At 38.7% G+C, this 21,968-nt stretch overlaps 1 protein-coding gene across 6 annotated transcripts in view; it reads left to right on the forward strand.

Annotated features, from left to right (window-relative positions):
- The window catches only part of LOC129761780 (zinc finger C2HC domain-containing protein 1C-like), a 45,795-nt gene extending 35,292 nt beyond the window's left edge, over window positions 1–10,503 (forward strand). For 5 of the 6 annotated variants that reach the window (XM_055759542.1, XM_055759544.1, XM_055759545.1 and 2 more), the window contains 4 exons: window positions 5,708–6,256; window positions 8,698–8,758; window positions 9,158–9,450; window positions 9,514–10,503. In XM_055759542.1, the coding sequence (XP_055615517.1) occupies window positions 5,708–6,256; window positions 8,698–8,758; window positions 9,158–9,450; window positions 9,514–10,113 (1,503 nt within the window). In that variant the 3' untranslated portion in view covers window positions 10,114–10,503. Of the gene's footprint in view, window positions 1–4,832; window positions 5,509–5,707; window positions 6,257–8,697; window positions 8,759–9,157; window positions 9,451–9,513 lie in introns of those variants that run through there. The other variant, XM_055759540.1, reaches the window with a different exon arrangement.
- The last annotated feature ends 11,465 nt before the right edge of the window (window positions 10,504–21,968 follow it).

Genomic DNA, 21,968 nt, shown 5'->3' on the forward strand with positions numbered 1-21,968 from the left:
ATGAGATTTTGAAATCCAATAAAATCGTTCGCTTGCGAATGGTGCCGACAAAGTGTTCAATTTAAACTGAGACGGGAAAACAAACGCCTGGGGAAAGTCAAACTTTTTCACTGATGAAGAAGAAAACAACGCAATGGATTGTTTTGAAGTTCTGTTCGAATGCGGATCAATTACAGGAATGTTTGTCCGTCAGCACATGTTCCGAGAAGGTTCATTCTCTCCAGATGCTTCGTGAAATCTTATCTTGAGTCCTCTCGAAATCAGTTTTTTTTTTGCGCAATTACACAAAACTTGTTTCAACGTCTGAACATCGAAACTATTTGAAATATTGCGTTTTTCGAAGGATACTTCCGAGCGAAAGTACTTCCCGTTGAAGAAAGTTTCCAATCCAATAAGCAAACTAATTTTGAACGCAATTCGGTGCACTCAGGAAAAGCTTTTCACACGTTTTCAACCCTAAAGTGCAATTCAATGAGTGGGATTGGATTTCTGAGCGCACGCTTAGTTCTTCTACTGGTTTTTTTTTCCTCCCGACAGGGAAGAATGTCGATGACTATCAGGAACGAGAGTTCATGTGCAACAAAGATGCTTGATGGGAAAAGTTTGAAAAGAATTTCTCCCGCTAGCGCCGGCTTGCGCGTATCAGTTTCAGCTCTACGATTGCTGACTTGGCTGGCACTATTATCTCGATTGATGCTGGAGGGAGTACATTTTTTCGCCATTTGTTCGCTGAATTCTCATCGTTTTTCCTACCATACATTACAAAAGAAAGCACACATCTGCACTCTGGCGCATTTTTGTAAGGCTATTGTGTGAATATGGATTGTGCTCTGTGCTTATTGATTCCCCAGCGGAAAATTCTCCATACCATTAACTTCCTTCCCCTTGAGGGGGAACAGTACTCCACATTCGGGTTTTCCATCTTCAACCATGAGTAGGCACAAATGTAGCATTTAAATCAGACAAGGTGTTAAGTTAAAAATAAACATGATCAATGTTGCATGGTATCAAATCCAGTATTGATTAAGAATCTCAAACTGGCGATCCATTGCAATGTCCAAGGCAGGGTTGCCAAATATACAGAATATTCTGTTTTTTACAGATTTCTCGTCAAATTTCAGATGCAGAATCTGTATATACAGAATTACAGATTTTCAGCAAAGATACAGAGTTTTTAATTTCAATGTATCACTTTTCAAAGGAAAAATTAATAGACTTGGTAGAAGAAATGCCAGAATTAACTTGAAGACCAATTGATATAATTGTGCAAAACAGAGGATGTAGGAAGAGCTAACGAGTAACTTTTCCGATCCGGTCGTAACTGGCAAATATTCGTTGATATTTTTTTCAAAATTATCTAGTTTCAGCTTCACCTTTTCGCAAGTGGTGCATATTTCGCTAAAATTTGGAAAAATATATACGATGAAAACACTTTTTTTTCTAACAACAAAATGATTTGTAAATTTAAAACTTGCAGTCAGAACGTTTATATAGCAGATACCGGCAGGCAGCATCTAGAAGAACATCTTGAGTATGAAGGTGAAGGATATGTTCGATGTTATCTCTGAAATATCCTACAGTCTAGAGTTATTTCAAGAGATATAGAAAAACTTTGTTCTACAAAGATGTCTCTAACAATTCGAGCTACAACATTGTCGAACTATGTTTACCTCTATCTATAAAGATAAGAAAATTAGATTTTTCATTTCATCGACAATTTTGGTCACCCTATTTTTGACAACATAAAAACGAGTGCTCTATCATGAGTAACAACTTTGTCTAAGACAGTTTTTGTCTAGAGAATAACTGTCAAGCTCTAAATGGTAATTTCCACTTAAATGCATCTCCTGAACCATTGTGCAATGGTTTATCGATCCTTTAAATGCTGTCAACGCTTTTCATTCTTCATTAATGATAGATTTTCAATAATACTTACATATTTGTAATCATATTTTAATAATATTTCAGATCTATTGAAATTCACAAAGATGTTTCCAATAATTTTATTATTCTTCAAATTTATATAAATATATAAAAATGGAGTGATGTCTGTCTGGTTTCTATAACAAATTCATAATCTGCAGAAACAAAAGCCAAAAGTATTAGGCTGTGATGTCCTTTGTGGTTAAAATATTCTGATCCAGAGTTTGCAAAAGCCTGAAATTGCGAAAAAAAAGTTATTAGATCAAAGGTAAAAGTGCTATTCCAGTTCCATCATACCTGTACCAATACAGTGTGGAAAATTCCAGCGAGTCTCAAATTCTTCCGAGATTTTCTTCCAAGTTTCTTCTTAGGGGTTTGTCGAACACTATTGTTGATAAAATGTTCCATATAACAGAACATGTTTCAAATACTATGCAACTAATTGTTGATATTGCCACGCTGAATAAATGGAACAACAAGGTCTATCAACGGACGCCAAATATCTGCACAGCAAAGGTAATAAACAATCATACTCATACTTACCTCAATGTGATACATAATCTTTCATTGGGGGAAATTGCCTCACGTTAGGAAAATTTCTGTAGCCCACATTGTACCAAAGACAGAAGTGCGGCAAAATGGGCAGGGTACATTAGAAGAAAATTATAGAACATTTTGGGGTCTGTTTCACTTAAAGACGGAACGAGCTTCAACCAAACTCCTTGTTCTCGTCTTTCCAGAAAAATTGCCCTGACCCACCATACACTAGGTACTCTAGAAGCATTTATTCTCCGCCTTTTTCTCACTTCTATCAAAAATCGGATAAAAGTTTGGCGTCGATTATTTTTTTCTCATAAAAATAACTGATTTGCGCACAAAAATAACAAATAATGAACTGTCACTGGCAGTATGATTGGAGGAATGAAGATTTGACAGACAGATTATGACTGATTATCGCGCGACATCGCGCCCTATTGTAAAGAGTTGTATTGAAAAATATCGCGAGCGAGAATTTCGTATGCGAAAAAAGTCCTGCATTGTAAAGGAAGCATACCACGTGTTTGTGGCCCCTAAGAAAAAAAAAGGTTTAGTACCGCTTTTCTAGAGGGATTCGCGTTGACGACGGAATGGTGTCGACATCTGGATACGATATTAGTTTGTATGAGGCCAACTATTCTCTATCAGATTGGTCGGCCCTAAATTGCTAAAATTTTTATGAATTTTTTTTCCTTACGTTATTCACCTACTAGAAGTACGTTGTTCTGACTCTATTTCAAACTATTTTCTATGAATTTTCAGATATTCTCGCCAAAACAGCGCATTTTGTTTTATAGACCGTCCCGTTTCAAAGCTTTGCCACCGGAAATCCGAGCAATAACACGTTCAGATCTTTTTAAAAATAAATTGAAGCTATACCTAAAATCGATCATAAGAGTTTTCCTAGTATATATTTCGATCAACCACAATAAACCACCTCAGTGTTTAGCTTTCTTATTTTTGTATACTTGCCAGTTTTTCTCATAATTTTCTACAATCTATGTTTTATATTCAAATTTTTGTTGTTTCTATTTATCTTTTTTACTATGTTATATTCTTATATTATATTGGATCCCTTAAAAGAAATACTATTTTCACTGGGATCCATACATCTTTGCTTTACATGTTATTGTCCGCTTACCTCGTACCTAAATATCTTGTTTTGTCCTGTGGAATTGTAAATTATCTTAAAAATTTTTTTTTCAGCAAAAAATAATTGGTGCCCAACTCTAGGATTCTCGAATAAGAGTTTCTTCGAGATGGGGGTGAGTGGAGGGAAAAAAAAAACTTAGTATTATAATATAAAATAATCTTTAGATACATTGTTTGCATGATATTTTTTCACTACTTGCAAGCAAAAGTGATTTTCATTCACATAGAGTACAAACTTGATTTGGGAAAAATAATTTTCATTCATATTTTTTATTTTAAAAGTGTGTTCATTCCTTCTGCAAACCCATATTGGCATGCCTACTCCCCCATTCCGTAATACGAAGCTCAATGCCGTCAACGCGGATTGGAGGGATATACTCCCCTTTATTCCACGCGGCGTGTGACGTAAGATTGCAAAGTTTACCACTTTACTCTTTAAGTCACCTTACTTGTTAGCTCCTTTTAGATACTCGAATCGATAACAAATGAGGACACGACTTCAAATCTCACCTAGTGACGAACTATAGTCACGCCATTCGCTTACGGGAATGCAGTGACTTGAGCCATCCCACTTCATTCGCCGCGCGGAATAAGGTGGACTATTTCAAAGAAAGGATGGAAATTTATAGTTTGAATGAGACCGATCATAAACACAAGACTATTTGTCTGTTGTCATCTAACAGAAGAAGGCATAGTATACAAATGCATAGCTATGTAAAATAATCGTATTACAACATCTTTATAAATCCTTTGCCTGACAGTGATAAATCCCTCATGACGATAAAATGGTTACTTGCGGATGTTAACTGGAAACATTAGATGCAACAAAAACATTGAGATTGCCATTAAATTATGCCAAACTCATCCAAGCCACCAACCAGAACCATCGCTCTCAAACACTCACAAACATATCTGAACATCAAATGTATAGGGAAATGGAAAATGCAATTTACCAATCACCTTACCAACAGTCCGTTGGATTCAAACAATCCTAGCTGCATTTCTAAATAGCTTCTAATAACACTACTACACCGTGTAAGCCTTGTTGCCACTACTACAAGGATCTGCCCCTGGTAAAACATTAAACACGCGACTTACAACTGCACACGGAAAACTAGTAAAGATAGTACCCACTTCTGTTGACGAGAATCATAAAAAGGTTGCATAGTTGCTGCTAGCTGAAATCATTCAGTCGGCGACTGAAGGATACGATTTTTGCAATTTTTTCAACTCAAAATTGCATCTGCCTCATCAACAACACAAAAGTTCATTGGGATTGAAACCCCCAAAGCAAAATTTATTTTGCTCAAAAGAAAAGTTCCTGAATACTATTTTTTGGCTGCCTCCCGTTTCCCACCCCCTCAGGAGGTATCTCCACAAACGCGGGTAAAGCGGGAAGCGAGAATCCCAAAAGCGCACCCAACAATCAGTTCGTGTTTCACCTGCCTTCCGGTAGGATCGGGCTCGCGCCTCGGGAAAAATTGTATGTATAACAACGCGCGGAGTGGTTCCATTGTGTTTGGAGTGGAGAAAAAGTTTGTTTTTTTTTCGAATTCCAATCCGCTGATGCACAAGCACATTGCGACTGCAAATCCTAGACAAATGTGAGGAAAACAGCGTGGTTCATAACGTGAAAGCATATCTTCCGGTCGAGCAGACATTTTGAGTCGCGTGAGTGCAGTGCAGCAGGTTGGGGATTTATGTGCAGCTTTGAAAATTGAAAAACAACAGGCTAGAGAAAAAAAATAAATGTAAGGATAATAAAGGGCAGGGCTGAAAAACATTGCACCATAAACGCGATAAAAGACTGCGCGTGTCGTAATGAAGCTGAAGTCCTTGGATTATGCGGAAATTATCGAGAGCTTCACCAATCGTTATGAAAACATTATTAGAAAGGTATGTGCTGACAAGATGAGTTATTTTTTGCATTTCGAAATAGGATTTCTCTGTACGCAATTAATTACAGAAATGTGTCATCCAACATATTTGTTTCGGAAATATAGCAAACAGCACAATCTTCTTATTTTTTTAACTTTTCATTATATAAATTTTAATTTTATAAATCAGACAACTCATTTCAATTTCAATCTTCCAGATGCGCTTTCAGCAGCGCCAGCAGCAGGAACGGGACCAACGCAAGGTGGAGATGGTCTCCTCGACAAAAGTCGCCACCGCCGCGACGTCCTCATCCAGCATCGTGAACCACAGTGAAACCGGCACAATCCGATCGTCGGCCATCTCTGCCTATTCCTCGACCAGCTCGACGACCACAGCGATGAGTCACAGTTCCGTCAACGGTACCGGTGACCTTTCGGCGACCCTCGGCGCTGGCAAGGTCCGGCAGATGTTCGACGAGAGGCGCCATCGGGTGGCCGGCATCGACAAAAGTTATCCACTACAGCCCATCCAGGCCAAAGTGAGCGTCAGCAATAATAACGTCAACACCATCAACAACAACAACAACAACAACATCGACAATAGCAATAATAATGGCAATGTCGTTGCCAACGGAAACGGAACGAGAACGGGTGCCGCGGGAGTCGGTCTCAATAACAAAACACGTGTGCCGCCGATTTCAGCAAATACCAAGGCCCGGCTCGCGATGCAGCAGCGCTACCAACAGCAGGAGGACGAAAACGGAGAGGTAAGTCCGAGCCACGTATAAGAGGATCTCGTAATGTGATTATTCCACAGCCAGCCGAACATGCGATCCGATGCCATTATGATAATGAGGAAATACAGACGATTACTTATTCCACGAATGGGGAAACTCTGCCGATTAACAGCAGATTTTTATTAATGGCGCATGGCGAAGCATTCGGGGAAAGGTGTAGGAATTAAGTAGTGGCTTTTTCTTGTTTTCGATTGAAGTCACAGTCCGGTATGAGGAAAAGGAATTCATGTCAACGACAGAGGAATAATGTTAACGTTGATAATGAGAATGCGACTGGTACAACCGAATGTGACCAGATGTAGGTCTTCCCGTAATGGTGGTAATCAGATTCAGGAACACTTTCGGTATGCCGGTCGATGAATGACCCTGCCTAATGCTACAGGAAATCAACGATACTGTTCCACATATTGGCAGCAAATGGTCCGATTCTCCAAGCAATCTTGGAACTTGATTTTCGATATATATTTTTATTTACTAGCTGACCCGGCAAACGTTGTTTTACCAGATAATGTTTTGGTTGGTGAAAATAACGAATAGAGTTTGTATGTTATCGTTCAGATCTGTAAAATTGATCTAAATGATGATTTTTCACAGCGTAACATACATATGCGTACCTCTTATTTTCGAATTTTCCCTTTTTTAATTTAAATATCCTTCTTATATATAAAGATATGCATAATCAATTTTTTCGAATTATTCCAATCATCTCAAATATTCTCCAAAGTACTCTATCATTCTAATTTGGGTGAAAATTAACTCACAAAATATATGGACGACGTAGATCTGATCAGCCGTTCTCCCGTGATGATGAGTTATACGTACGTGGGAAAAACTATATAAAGATTTACAATGATGCTACAGCCCTTGAAGAAATAGGATCTGATTCACAACATTGTTCCACCAATGCACTCGATTCATAGCTGCAGTTCTCCAACTCCCGGCTGCACCGATTCTTGCCAAGTCCTGCTCCACATGATCCAACCACCTCGCTCGCTGGGCTCCTCTCCATCTTGTTCCTACCGGATTCGCTGCGAACACCATCTTTGCAGGGCTGCTGTCCGGTGATCTTGCAACATGCCCTGCACATCGCACTCGTCCAGCCTTGGCGACTTTCTGGATGCTGGGTTCGCCGTAGAGTTGCGCCAGTTCGTGGTTCATTTTCGATATGCCGTCTTTAATTTAGAACTGGTCTTAGTTTTAGTCAAAAATAATTATGAGACGATTATAAGACGATAAGCCAATCTGAGAATTGAACATGGAAAAACATATTTTGAAGTATCAATCTACCGATTGAACAAGGTGTAAAATTCTGGTCCTGGAATTCGAAAGAATATTGCAGTATCCAGAGTGTATCCATATAAATAAAAATGGATCGCCAAATGTGTCGGTAAGTGCAATACCCAAGGAAGGTATGGTCCAATTTGAGCTGGCTTTATATTGTTCTATTCGTCTCTGCCAGTAGATGCCAGATGTTACCCATACATATTTCCATATGTTTTACATTTACATATTGATAAGCGTTGTCAGTCCATTCGATGTTTGCACTAACGAAATTGATCTTTGTGGATTTTCAGGTGAGATAACACACTCCTATATTTTCGATAAGTTCAAATACACTTTAAAAATGTGTTAACAAATGAAAATACAAGATATTCTTTTCTGCGTTAATTTTTATTGAGGCAATGTTCATTGAAAACCATTAGAAATGACATTAGAAATTATCGCAATATTTGCAAAACTACAGAAGACTTTTTAAAACTCCATAAAAAATGTTTTTGGCACTTTTTTGAAATCGATGCAAGAAATTCAAATATTTTTGTAAGCAAATTAGCCTTGTACTGAATATTATTCGAATTTTCAAAACAACTCTTCGGTTTGCGGTGAGATCATTATTAATCGAATTATTGATCATTAAAGACGAAGGGGTAATTTTTCATTCAAACAGAAATATCTCTGTTTAGAAAGGTCCTATATGAACGTTCTAGAAACGAAATGAAAGCTGGTTGATAGAGTTAATTGATATTAAGTTGATTAGCAAAAAATTGTGTTAGCCTAAAACAAAAGTTTGAAAAAACAAAGAGAAATAGATTTTTTTATTTCTTCCCGACATGTTTGTCAACTACACCTACACACACTCATATAAAAATGCGTTCAAAATGAGGTACATCCCATCTTCATGCGTTGATTTTTCACAAAGTTACAGCATTTCTTTTGTTTTTTCTTTTTTTTTTGTCGGATTTAAGCGTTCCAATGCAACGAGCGCTTTGATTCGTGAGATAAATACAAGACTTTATCCATTATCAAATGTTATTTGAAATATTTGTTTAGAAATAACCACGATACAAATTAAAAACTCAGTTGGTTTGGTGCATTGAGCTTACCGACTAACGATTGTTCCCTTCCCCTTACAGATACCCCAAAATGCCACATTCGACGACAACGAGAACCTTCTAGAAGACGAGAAGTTTCCAGGTAATTGAACATGTCACGTAGCTCTGTTATGTCTCTGCTATATCCCCTCTCCCTCATCCCCATTCCAAATCGATTTCAATCGAATATCAATCTACCCCTCACTGCAGCATTGCATTATGCTTGTGTCCTTTCTGTGTCGAGCGCGCGCTCCGAAAGAACACATTTTTCACTCCATTCCTTCTGCCGTCAAATCAAATTATCGTTTCGAACCCTTCCGATAAATTGACACGCAAACGAAACCAATGCGGAAGATTCATGTAATATGGCGTACCCTTCATCCGATATTGGAATTTGTTTTGCTGTTATGACGATCCCCTATGTTTGTTACAAGAAAAATCTATTTAAATATTGAAAATAAAACGCTCTTCCGGCTCCATTATCCTTCACCCCCCCTCGAAGATACAATTTCCTTCGATGACGATCTGCCGATAGGACACTCGCCAACAATTGTACCGAGCGCAACCCGCAGGCTCCCAACAGCTCGCAAACTCAGCAGCGGTCCCCAGAACGTGAATAGCCTCAAACTGAAGCCGGTTCCCGGCAGAACGCCATCGACGCCCAGTGTGAAGACAAGTAACGCAGTGAAAACGACACCCCGTAAGACTTCCGCAGCGCCATCGTCTGAAATCAAGCCAAAATCAGCTAATCCGTCACCGACGAAAGCACGCAGCCTGCAAACCAGTTCCGCTAATGTAATCCACGCCGCCAAACACCAATTCGTTCTCCAAAAGCTATACATTTGCTTACCATTTCAGTCTACGATGTCTCGACCATCAACGGTCAAATCTACGACGGCCAGCGCCACCAGGAAGCCATCTCCGGCGTCTCCAGCAGCCTCAGCGGGTTCCGTCCGAGATAGTCCCGTTCCAGATGGACTCTCCAAGTGCGACATGTGCGGACGCAGTTTCGCCGACGACCGCATTGCCAAACATCGGGAGATCTGCAAGAAAACAAAGACCAAAAAGCGGAAAGTTTTCGACGCCACCAAACATCGGGTCGCGGGAACAGATGCCGAAAAGTACGTCATGAAGAAAAAGGGCACCCCGGGTGCGAGGAAGTCCATCGCCGCAGCGCAGTCCTCTACCGATGCGACCCGCAAAAGTGACTGGCGTCGAAAGCACGAGGAGTTTATCCAGGCGATTCGAGCGGCTAAGGAAATGCAAGCGCATCTGGCGAAGGGTGGCAAACTGTCGGACCTGCCGCCCCCTCCGCCGTCCGAGAATCCGGACTACATCCAGTGCCCACATTGTTCGCGTCGCTTCAACAAATCCGCCGCCGATCGACACATTCCGAAGTGTGCCACGATGCTGCACAACAAACCGAAACCGACCCAGACGAAAACGAAGCGATTCTAGAGGGAACACTGATGCGATTCACACCATTTTACTAACAATTGAAGCGCCTAACAATCCAGATTCGAGCGAGAGACGACGACTAATAATGTATTTTAACATTCTTTCAGCGAAGCATTCCTTGGTGAAAATTAATACATTTTATTAATCATTTGAAACGAACCGTATTTTGTATTAATATTTCAATTATTTTTTAGTCATAAATGCGGATAAAAAAAACAAATTAACTTATTACAATCCTCGCTTTTTACCTAATCGGAACATATGTTTGAGAACTAAAGAAGGGAAATAAAAGAAACTATTGCGTCGAACACGGAAAGTGTAAAAAAATGACGCAAAATTCGTTTGTGGCTGTGTACACCAGAATAAAGATGGACGAAATAAAAACTCTACGAAAGCTTAAATTGTTTTTTCCTTCTTGATGTATAATGAATCTAAGATAGTGTAACCCGCGACGCCGGGGAAGCGCGCGAATTCGTCGCTACCGGAGGGTTTACGCAGGTAAGCGGATGGGTTAAGCGCCACTCCCGTGTGGGAGACCAACCTCCGTATTTGACTTTGCCCGACGATGACAACATTCCAACAACAGAAAGACCTTCGACTGGCCCAATAAATGCCGATTATGCCGAAAAGTTCTCCTCACTGGACCTGCCAAATTATGTCCGCACCACCCATCTTGATAAACAGTTTCAGAGACGAGAGCGGGGGTAACAAAGCTTCGCTAAAAGAGGAGTCCCAACCCTGGACTCGTGACCAACTGAAAATTTATTCGATTTGTCGGGTTTTAGACTACACCGAACATCAAAATAACTAAACGAGAGGCTTCCAAATGCTGAAATCGATACCGTGCAAATAGGAGTACCGGTAAGTTTCTTCGTTTTTTTTTTGACGTAGGACTACGTCTTTCATTTCTGTACCGGGGTGTAAGTTCAAAGTTTCGAAAACGAGAGAGTGACGCTGGAGTGCAAGATTTTAAACGTTAATACCTCTTTACCGGCTGAATGGAGTGGTATAATAATCACTTCATTCAAAAGATAAAATGTAAAAAAGTTATATGATTGTCACTAATTGGTCCAAAAAATCGTTTCAATAGCTTAAAAATTGCTTTGAAAACAGGTATTGAAATCATAACAATCTAGCTCATTGATGATGATTGCTTTTGTGGTGATCGGAATGTGTTCCCGAATACGGACGCAAAATCAAGGCACCTGGAGAAACCGTCATCGCGTATACATGCAGGCTGTGATTTCTTTTACTCGCTTGCAAATGCACTCGAGCAAAGGAAAATTTACGCATTCGGCTTCCGTAATGCAATCGTATCCAATGTATCAAACTTCACCAGTTGCTTTTGAAAAACCACGCAAACCCAACAGTTCTTTTCTGGACCACCAAAAAGTTTGAAATAGTTGAATTTCATGTTAATAACAAGTTTATACCCATACTCTCACATTTTTTTTTTCCCAGAAAACTTTCAGCAATCTTTAGAAACAATTATTCATTTGTTCATTGAGAATTGATTCAGATACAATTTCAAACAAATGATTACAGAGCCAGCGGTAGTGCTACGTCTACCTTGCGGCTATATCACAGAAAAAATCCACTTCTAGTTTTTCAAAAATTAATGCTTTATTCTGCAAAAAAATGATGGGTCTGGGCCTAGGGGCACGGACGGGATCTTGACATAGGACTGTGATTGTGTGTAGTAATTTCATTTGAATTGAGTTTTTTCATTGTTCAAAATCTGTATTTTTTGTCTTTTGATACATCAAATGGAAGCTCTGAAAAAAATGACGTTTCCTGTATGAACTTGTATCCTTTAACGGATTAGATGAGATAACGTGGGAGAATCCTGAACCACATTCTGTTCAAAAATGCCATTAAAGCCATTACTATCCTTTTCTTCTGGTTATTCAATTATGTAAAAGAAGACAAAGAGTCATTTTCATTTTCTCCTTCGTTGCCACGTTGTCCGGAACATTGTTTGTACCAACATTATAGCCCTGTGGTGTATATTGAGTATTCTATGACCATGAGTGCCCTCTTGGGAAGTTCGTATAGCTGCTGTGGTAAACTGATCTCATTGGGTGCCAAGTTCTGCTTATGTATAGGAAAGGGAAAGGACATGTGCATTCGGGTTTCTTAGGAAGACATATATTTTTATGAAAATTAAGTGCCTTTTTTCCAGAGCGAGAAAAGGTGCATAATTATTATCGCTTTATTGGATTGTACGCATGTACGCACGACTCCGTTTCTCTTTCTTCTACCAGATAGTGCTCCGAAAATAACAAACTTTATTGACCGTATATATAAAACTATGTATTTGCACTGAATGCTCGGAAAGGAATGCTCCAGATCACGTTGCATGCATAAAAAAGGCATAAACTAACAGAATTCATAAAATATAATGGAATGCCGCATGTATGGCGACATTCGATTTTTTTAGAATATTTACAATGTCTCGAGTATGGCGACATCCATTCGCTAAGGGTTAAGATCGCGACTACTCAAGCTATCATAATCTGTTATGCGTGAGTATACCCTTTCGATCTTCTCAATCAGCAGCCTGTTAAATTAATTAATTGCATTTTTACGTAACAAAACAACATGCTCGATATTATGACATTCTGGACCACAATTACATAAATTGTTAGTTGACCTCCACGATAAAACGTGAATTGAGCAAGATACAATGCAATGACTAATAAATGCCTATTATCGGTAGATGGAGAATAATTCATAACACGCATCAACTTAGGGGTAGTGGGGGTAGTATAGTATAACTATTGACTATTGACATCGTATTGATAGTCACCTTATGTTTGAAGAATTTGATGACTTTTGAGTCACCCTTTACTTCAGTAGTACTGTCACATGTCAAAATATAAATAAAAACAGAAATTGCTCGCACGATAGCCATTCGGGCGTAGTTCTGTGCGCATGGTATCTAAGGAATTTCTCGTGAAATTTAGTTTATTCATTCTGATATGTTGGACAAATCATCAGTTTGGACGACTGTTCACATATTCTAGGAGAGGTGAACAGAAATTTTGTTCAATCTCAGCGATTGATTAACATAGAAATTACTTTGATGTTTGGGGACAAAGTGGTCATAGGTGCATAACGACTTACAATGTTCTGTTTACTAAAGCTAATATACCTCATCACATTCTGCTCTTGAAGAGGTTCCATTTGTGGATTTAACCTTCGAAAAATGTGCCACTCCGACTAAACCAAGCCTCATTATGCGGAACGTTATATGTTTCTTACAACGTTTTTGTATGCATCAGAAAATTTAAATCGAGACTCTAGGTGAATAGACCAAGCATATTACATACATGTACCTACTATATCGAATATGATTTGAAAAATATGGTCGAAAAAAAGGCATAAATCTATCACATTTAGCTTGATATGTGTGAGTGACCACTTTGCCTCCAAGCAAAAAAAAGATCGATTTTTCACCTTTTTCTCTAATGATGAAAAATTTACTATTTTGAATTTTTATAGTAAAAGCAGTATGCTACCTTGACATTGTTGTACTATAATATTCTGAGAAAAAACAGGAAGTGGGTTATATCTATGGTATAACGGCAAGGGTGACGTAGGACTAGCGTTGATTTAGAGATCATTTGTTTGAAGTTGAATCTAAATCCATCCTGAATGAATGGATAAATAAATATTTGGGTGACTTCAAAAACGAGAGCGTTACGTTGGAGGCTCAAGGTTTTTCATGTTATGCATCCAATATTGGATACGAAAATTTTCTACTGATGGGGAAGAATAATTTTCAGAAGCTTTCCTGTTAATTGCGATTGATTGAAAAATCACAAAACCAAATGTATTTGATTGCAGTGTTATATGGATAGAAAACATTAGAATAAACTATTTCGCTTCAATGTATTTTTCAATTCCCAGGGGAACTGGCAGAGTATTTTTCAGCAACAATTAATTCTTTTCAGATTTTCCTCGATACTCGAAGCCCACCAGTGGTTAATACTAACTCGATAACCACCTGTTAATAGCACTTGATTGAAAAATATTTGGTCGCTGTGTTATATGGTTAGAAAACATTAACATAAACTCTTTCGCATGAATGTATTTTTCAATTCCCAGGGAACTGGCAGATTATTTTTCAGCAACGATTAGATCTTTCCGGAATTTTCTCGATGCTGAATGGCATCCAAACGAAAATATTCCTTTCAGTTTGGTCTGTAAAAAACTTTTCTGAACTCTTATCCATCAAATTTGGAGCCCTGAAAAGGGCAGTTGATTTTATGCTAAGCTAATAGCACGCTCTCCTCGGATACAATGGGCCAGCTGGATGTCCTTGGGCATGATGTGACGTGTTTTGCATGGACAGCACACAAATTGTTATTTTCGAATAGGCCTCCTGCAGCATCATAACCGCGGAACTTTGGAAGCGCAAATCGGTTTTGAAGTCCTGAGCAATTCCACGAATCAAATGCTGCAAAGGTAGATGGCGGATCAGCAATTCGGTCGACTTCTGATAGCGACGAATTTCACGCAAAGTTCCCGGTCGATAGCGATGTGGTCACACTCCTCGCGGCTGGTGCACTTATCCGAGCTGCTTTCGTGGTGCCTTACCACCGAAAGACTAACGAGCTGTGTGCTTGGTCCACACAAACGAGTCCTCACGGTGCGAGAGTAGAGTAAGAAATGAACGAAAGCAAAGGAAGCGTCATTTTATAAACCAAAAAAGTATAAAATGTAAACCCCACCCTTATTATATTCGTAGCTTACTCTGAGAGAGAAACGAATAACATCGAAGTAAGTATACAGTAAGCTTATATAATAAAAAGGGTGGGGTTTACATTCTGGACTTTTATGGCTTATAATAAGATGCTTCCTTTGCTTTCGTTCATTTCTTACTCTACTCTCGCACCGTGAGGACTCGTTTGTGTGGGACCAAGCACACAGCTCGTTAGTCCTTCGGTGGTAAGGCACCACGAAAGCAGCTCGGATAAGTGCACCAGCCGCGAGGAGTGTGACCACATCGCTATCGACCGGGAACTTTGCGTGAAATTCGTCGCTATCAGAAGTCGACCGAATTGCTGATCCGCCATCTACCTTTGCAGCATTTGATTCGTGGAATTGCTCAGGACTTCAAAACCGATTTGCGCTTTCAAAGTTCCGCGGTTATGACGCTGCAGGAGGCCTATTCGAAGATACCAATCTGTGTGCTATCCATGCAAAACACGTCACATCATGCCCAAGGACATCCAGCTGGCCCATCGTATCCGAGGAGAGCGTGCTATTAGCTTAGCATAAAATCAACGGCCCTTTTCAGGGTTCCAAATTTGATGGATAAGAGTTCAGAAAAGTTTTTTGCAGGCCGAACCGAAGAAGCATTTAACGAAAATCGTTGTGTCGATGATAATTCGATACCGATAAGTGCCATGGATATGGATTTGATAATGAAGAATATGAAATATATGACATGATGTAGTGAATATATCCCCATATCAAAGAAATCACTTTGATGAGACTGTTTGCCGTTTGTTGTTTTTAATTGTTGGGACGAGGGGATTATTTTTGCTGAGTAAATTCCAAGAAAAAATCCATCCCTTCTTTAAGCGTGATTCATTCTGCTTCGGATCATTTCATACAAAAGATAAAGTGTCCAAGAGTTATATGATTGCTATCTATTGACTTGAAAAATTGTTTCAATAGCTTAATAATAGCTTCGAAAACAGGTTATTGAAATCATTCGTATCCGTATGTAGCGCGCCCTCTTGGAAACCCATTAATCTTATTGGAATGTGAGATGGGGAAGCTCATACTCACGTTTATGCATTATGCTGTACTCTTCCAATTAATTTCGTTTTTGCAGGCCGAACTGAAACATTTTCAGTCGAGTTAACTCTCTTTTACAGTAATGTTTTTGAATCCGGACGCTTTTTAATCCGGACACTTTGCATTACATTCAATATCATATCACAGCCATAACATTTTTTTCATGTTGAATTTATGCGATTAATAGTTACTAATATAGTTACTGATAGTTACTTGATAGTTACTAATCAATCGTATTAATTCAACATGCATAAAATGTTGTGGCTGCGGTATGATATTAAATGTAACGCAAAGTGTCCGGATTCAAATAAATTACTGTATACTTACTTCGATGTTATTCGTTTCTCTCTCAGGCTAAGCTACGAATATAATAAAGAGGGTGGGGTTTACATTTTATAATTTTATGGTTTATAATATGATGCTTCCTTTGCTTTCGTTCATTTCTTACTCTACTCTCGCACCGTGAGGACTCGTTTGTGTGGGACCAAGCACACAGCTCGTTAGTCTTTCGGTGGTAAGGCACCACGAAAGCAGCTCGGATAAGTGCACCAGCCGCGAGGAGTGTGACCACATCGCTATCGACCGGGAACTTTGCGTGAAATTCGTCGCTATCAGAAGTCGACCGAATTGCTGATCCGCCATCTACCTTTGCAGCATTTGATTCGTGGAATTGCTCAGGACTTCAAAACCGATTTGCGCTTTCAAAGTTCCGCGGTTATGACGCTGCAGGAGGCCTATTCGAAGATACCAATCTGTGTACTATCCATGCAAAACGCGTCACATCATGCCCAAGGACATCCAGCTGGCCCATCGTATCCGTGGAGAGCGTGCTATATTAGCTTAGCATATAATCAACGGCCCTTTTCAGGGCTCCAAATTTGATGGATAAGAGTTCAGAAAAGTTTTTTGCAGGCCGAACTGAAATGAGCATTTAGCGAAAATCGTGGTGTCAATGATAATTCGATACCGATAGGGGCCATGGATATTGGATTTGATAATGAAGAATATGAAACACATGACATTATGTAGTGAATATTTCCCCATATCGAAGAAATCACTTTGATGAAACTGCATTATAAAATTATTTGTGTACTGGGTTATTTCCTCGGAGGACTCGATTCCTTCTTTGAGCAATAATAATCTCTTTCTGGCAAAACGAAGTGGTATGAATCACATTATTCGAAAGATAAAATGAAGATGTTTTCTGCCAATTTTCTTCAACCTCCAAACATCTCTTTCTCCCGTTTGTCGTTTTTGCGTTCGCTAATCCTTTCTCACAACACACATTTCTCACTTGAGAAATTGTTGAGTAAACATCGTTTGCCAGTGCGCGTAGAGCGGGAATTCCTCAAGATTCATTGCACCTCTAATAAATTGCCGAAAGACGTGGTCTTACATTGATCACACTTGATTGAAAAATCCAAAACGAAATGTATTTGGTCGCAGCATTATATGAGTAAGAAGCAAATGATTACTCGAATATTACATGATTTTGGCGATGTGAAAATTTTTCCGTTTTTCATGTTATGCATCCAACATTGGATACGAAAATTATCTACTGATGGGGGAAAATAATAGAAGCTTTCCTGTCAATTGCGATTGATTGAAAAATCACAAAACCAAATATATTTGGTTGCAGTGTTGTATGGATAGAAAACATTAAAATAAACTCTTTCGCATGAATGTATTTTTCAATTCCCAGGGGAACTGGTAGATTATTTTTCAGCAACGATGATAGCAACGAGGATTCCGCGCGTGTATGTGTGTGTGTCGGCTGCTCCGATGTTTCAAGCGGAACCGTGGCATCACTCTCCTCCTGATGGATTCCCTTCTGGCCTAAGGTGTACAAACAGGCTCTTGGTAACACCGTTCATCAGCGCTTTCATGATAAACGAAGTGACCTTCATCACAACAGCGACAACATGCTCCAGTCGCTGTTCAATTATAACTGAGTGGGTTTACGAGCGGCGCTCGCTTATATACCGATTGGTGATTTCAATAGCCTATTTTGAAAGCAATTTTAAGGCTATTGAAACAAGTTTTTGGATGAAAAAGTAACAAGTATATGACGCGTAGACATTTTATCTTTCGAATGAAGTGTTCATCATACCATTTCGTTCAGTTGTTTAAGAGCTATTAACGCTCAAAATCTCGGTCTCCGGCGTAACGCTTTCGTTTTCGAAACTTTGATTTTACACCCCGGTATAGAAATGAAAGACGTAGTCCTACGTCAAAAGGGAATTGTAGCGGTATGTGAACGCTGGAAATGGGCATATTCCGTAGGGTGACCACTATGCCCCCCCTACATTGTGAGCTAACGCCCGAATTCAGGCAAAAAGATTGCTCGTTGCGTCGGGGAGAAAAGCGAGTGGTTATTGCAATCGAAAGAAAACATACCCGTTTTAATCGTCAAATTGCTAACTTTTTTTACTATATTCACTGTTCATTTTTTAAGCAAAAAAAAACATGACATAGTCCTATGTCAAAATGGTTACAAATTTAATATTCAAAGTATTGCCCATCGCTAGTTACAACTTTTTCCCATCTTTCTGGGAATTCACGCAATTCACCACACCCAGCTGGTTCCACCAAATAGACAGCATAACCTTCTAGTCGTGAATACTCCGCGCGGCCGTCGATGTTGGTGCATGGCCGGAGTATCCATACCTTGCCCGACGCTTAGGATTGTCGTAAACGTCGATTGATTTTCATCGCCAGTAACGATTTGATGCAAAAAAAAACCTTTCTTTTATGCCGTTGGAGCAGTTGTTCGCACGTGAAAAACGACGTTCGACGTCTCGTAGCTTTAATTCATACGGCACCCAATGTCCTATCTTTCGGATCATTCCCATTGCTTTTAAATGGTCGGATATGGTTTGCTGAGCTACTCCAAGTGTTTCTGCAAGTTGTTGTTGCGTTTGTGACGGATCTTGATTGTGTAAAGCCTCCAATTCTTCATCTTCAAACTTGTTTGACAGTCCGGAACGTTCTTCGTCTTCCAAGTCAAAATTACCAGTTTTAAACCGTGCAAACCACGTCTGACACGTTCGCTCAGTTGGAGCATGGTCACCATAAACTTCCACCAAAATGCGGTGACGCATCTTTTTCTTCATATAAGTAATGAAGTAACACTCCCCGCAAAAACACTCTCGTTGGTACGAAATTCGACATATTTGAAGTGGCAAAAAACTATGTTGTTTACGCGTCAACTTTTTGACGTATATTAAAAAACGTGCAATGACAGTAGCTTTCCAACAAATGTCTGGAAATTTGATTCACTGGAATAATAATCAAGTTACGCCATCTGTCATCTGTTAAACCGAAGAAACTTACCGGTACACCTAATATTTTTTTAAACTTTTTCTCCAACCTAATATTTTGACGTCTATATTCCCCACTGTCTCGCGTTCACGTTCATGGAATTCACTATGGTGAATTCATCAACATCGCGATTTCACGGTGGAAATTAAGAATCGAGTCAAATATTGAATTAATCCATTGATATCAAGATGGATTGTGTTTAAATATGTTTTTTTTTTCAACTAGAAAATGTTTCATCCTATCATTTCAAGAAGTTTTCCTTCCGTTTAATATATGTATTGATGAATTATTAACAAAAAAGTGTTTGTTCACCTTCACGTCTGAACCGGCCTTTAGAGAAGCGTCAAAAATAATAATTGTTTTTAAGGCGGAATGAAGGTGCTTTTAAATTAAAATTATGAATGCAAATTCACTCCTCCGTATAAATTTAGTATTCTAATTCAACCCTCCTGTTCTCGCATGCAAAATCATAACACGTATACTCACGCACGGTGTCACAGACCGAAAATTGAACTTCTCTGTAATTTTGCAATTGTGTATTGTTCAGGCTTTATTGGCATTTTTTTTTGAAGAATAGGGTATGATTGAATGAAAAAACTCCGAAAAATATGTTTTGTTCGTCTTTATTATGTTTAAATAGTCATCTAATTCAGCCTCCTCAAAACAGAGTAATTTTTGATACTCCAACACAAATAACGAATTTCGAATTTTTCACTGTTATTAATTAAAAGTGAGCAACTGAATATAATTCATGGAAGTATAAAGAGATATAAAATAACATAAAAACGTATTAATCGATTGTGGTTTCATTGAAGTAAGAATCAGAACATTGCATAACTAGATGCTCGAAACAAACATATTTTTTACATTTCATGTAGTTTTTGCATGTTTTCGGGTCTTTTATCGAAGAGAAGAATGTATAACGACCTTCTAGACAATTATCAGATGATAAAGGTTATGGAATATAAAGTTTGCAAAAAACTAATAGTCTTTATCTCTGTATTCGTGGTAAACTAAGATATAATGCCATTTTTTAGATGGGGCAGATGATATAAAAGGATAAATATAAAAGATAAATATAAAAATGATATAAAAGGATTTCTAAAAAAATATAGGAGGTTGTGTTCAAGACACGACCGCAATGTTGACGTAGAACTACTCTGTGGTTTAATTCAAGTCGCTTGTTTATAACTGCGCATATTATTTTATAATGCTACGAAAATTTTGAAATAACCATTCTACCAGTTTGGTCGCACTGAAATGTTTTTATTGTAAAATTATTAGACGATAATTGTTTGATGATTCATTCTTATGCTCGCAGAACAATACATGCTCGAGATAAGCGCAGCTGTCACCCTTAGTGGAGAAAGTTTTGCTACTGGCAAGCGAAACCAAATCACATACAAAATTCCAGAACGACATTTACTTTCTTGGTGACTAAATAAACGAAGTAAACTCTATCTGTTAATCTCAACAATCTCGAATAGAGTAGCACTTCTTCATTATGATCAAGATTAGCGCAAATGCAATCCTAGTTGAAAGCAGTTTCGCGACTGGCACGCGAATCCAAATAAATTAATAACTTAATATAACTTATTGAATAACTTGTTATTCCCCAAATAATTTTTTGGTGCACAACCTTAACACCTGCTTCAACATAACGTCAGTTCAATACATTGATGACAGAAAACAAACAATGTTAACTGTTTGGAAGGCTGAATATTTGCCTCAGCAGAGATTCATTACTAATACCCTAGCGTAAATATTTCCCTTCCGCTATCTCCCCTTCTTGTTTATATTTATCATTATGACTGCATAATTTGCAGCACCAAACAGTCATCAATCATAGCATAAAAAATTAGGCGATTGTTGCATCGTTACAGGGCCAATGCACACGGGAGCGGATACAAATGGGGTTTCAGCGTAGCGAAAATGCATTATTTTTACGTACGGGTTATGAAGCACGCACATACGCACACAAATATCCATATATCGATGGCTTGAAGAACTAAATATACACACACTTATCTCCGTTTTGCGCTCTTCTCAATAGAAGACCTTTCTGTTAATATTGCCAGACTAGATTAGCCTAGCTGTCATCCTTTGTGGAGAGAGTTTTCCTATCGTCATGCGAAACCAAATCACTGACAAAATTCCAGAACATTCATTTTCTTGGTGAGCCGACGATAGGAGCAATGATTGCAATGCCACACGGCTTACAGAGACAAGGCTAGCTACTCCGGATCAGTCATTTTTTAGTGACGTCATCTGAGTCGTTGAAGTAAACAATGTGTTCTTATTTTTTATTTTTCGTGCTTTGTAAGTTTGTGCGGTGATAATATAGTTGATTATATTTAACACCATGAATAATTTGATAAAACATTTATCCATAATGAACATAAGGTCTGACCTTTCGTGACCTGTTTTCTGATGAAATGAAAGACGTAGTTCACCGTCAAAATATCCCCGAAACTGTAACTGTTAAAAATTACCATAAGCTACCGATTAGTTTATAGTTTACTGTTTACAATTCTTCCACAAGTGAAATTCTTTCACAAGTGTGTGTATATGTATGACCATTATATTTAGCGAATAATGTGCGATTCACATAGCACGTTACGGAGAAGAACGTCTACGTTCCGTCAACGTCTCCACCAATTCATACATGCAGTCAATGCTTCCACCAGCACCGTCACGTCAAATGCCAAACGAATGATTTATTT

This window comes from Toxorhynchites rutilus, chromosome 1, assembly GCF_029784135.1.
Source record: "Toxorhynchites rutilus septentrionalis strain SRP chromosome 1, ASM2978413v1, whole genome shotgun sequence".
NCBI lineage: Eukaryota > Metazoa > Arthropoda > Insecta > Diptera > Culicidae > Toxorhynchites > Toxorhynchites rutilus.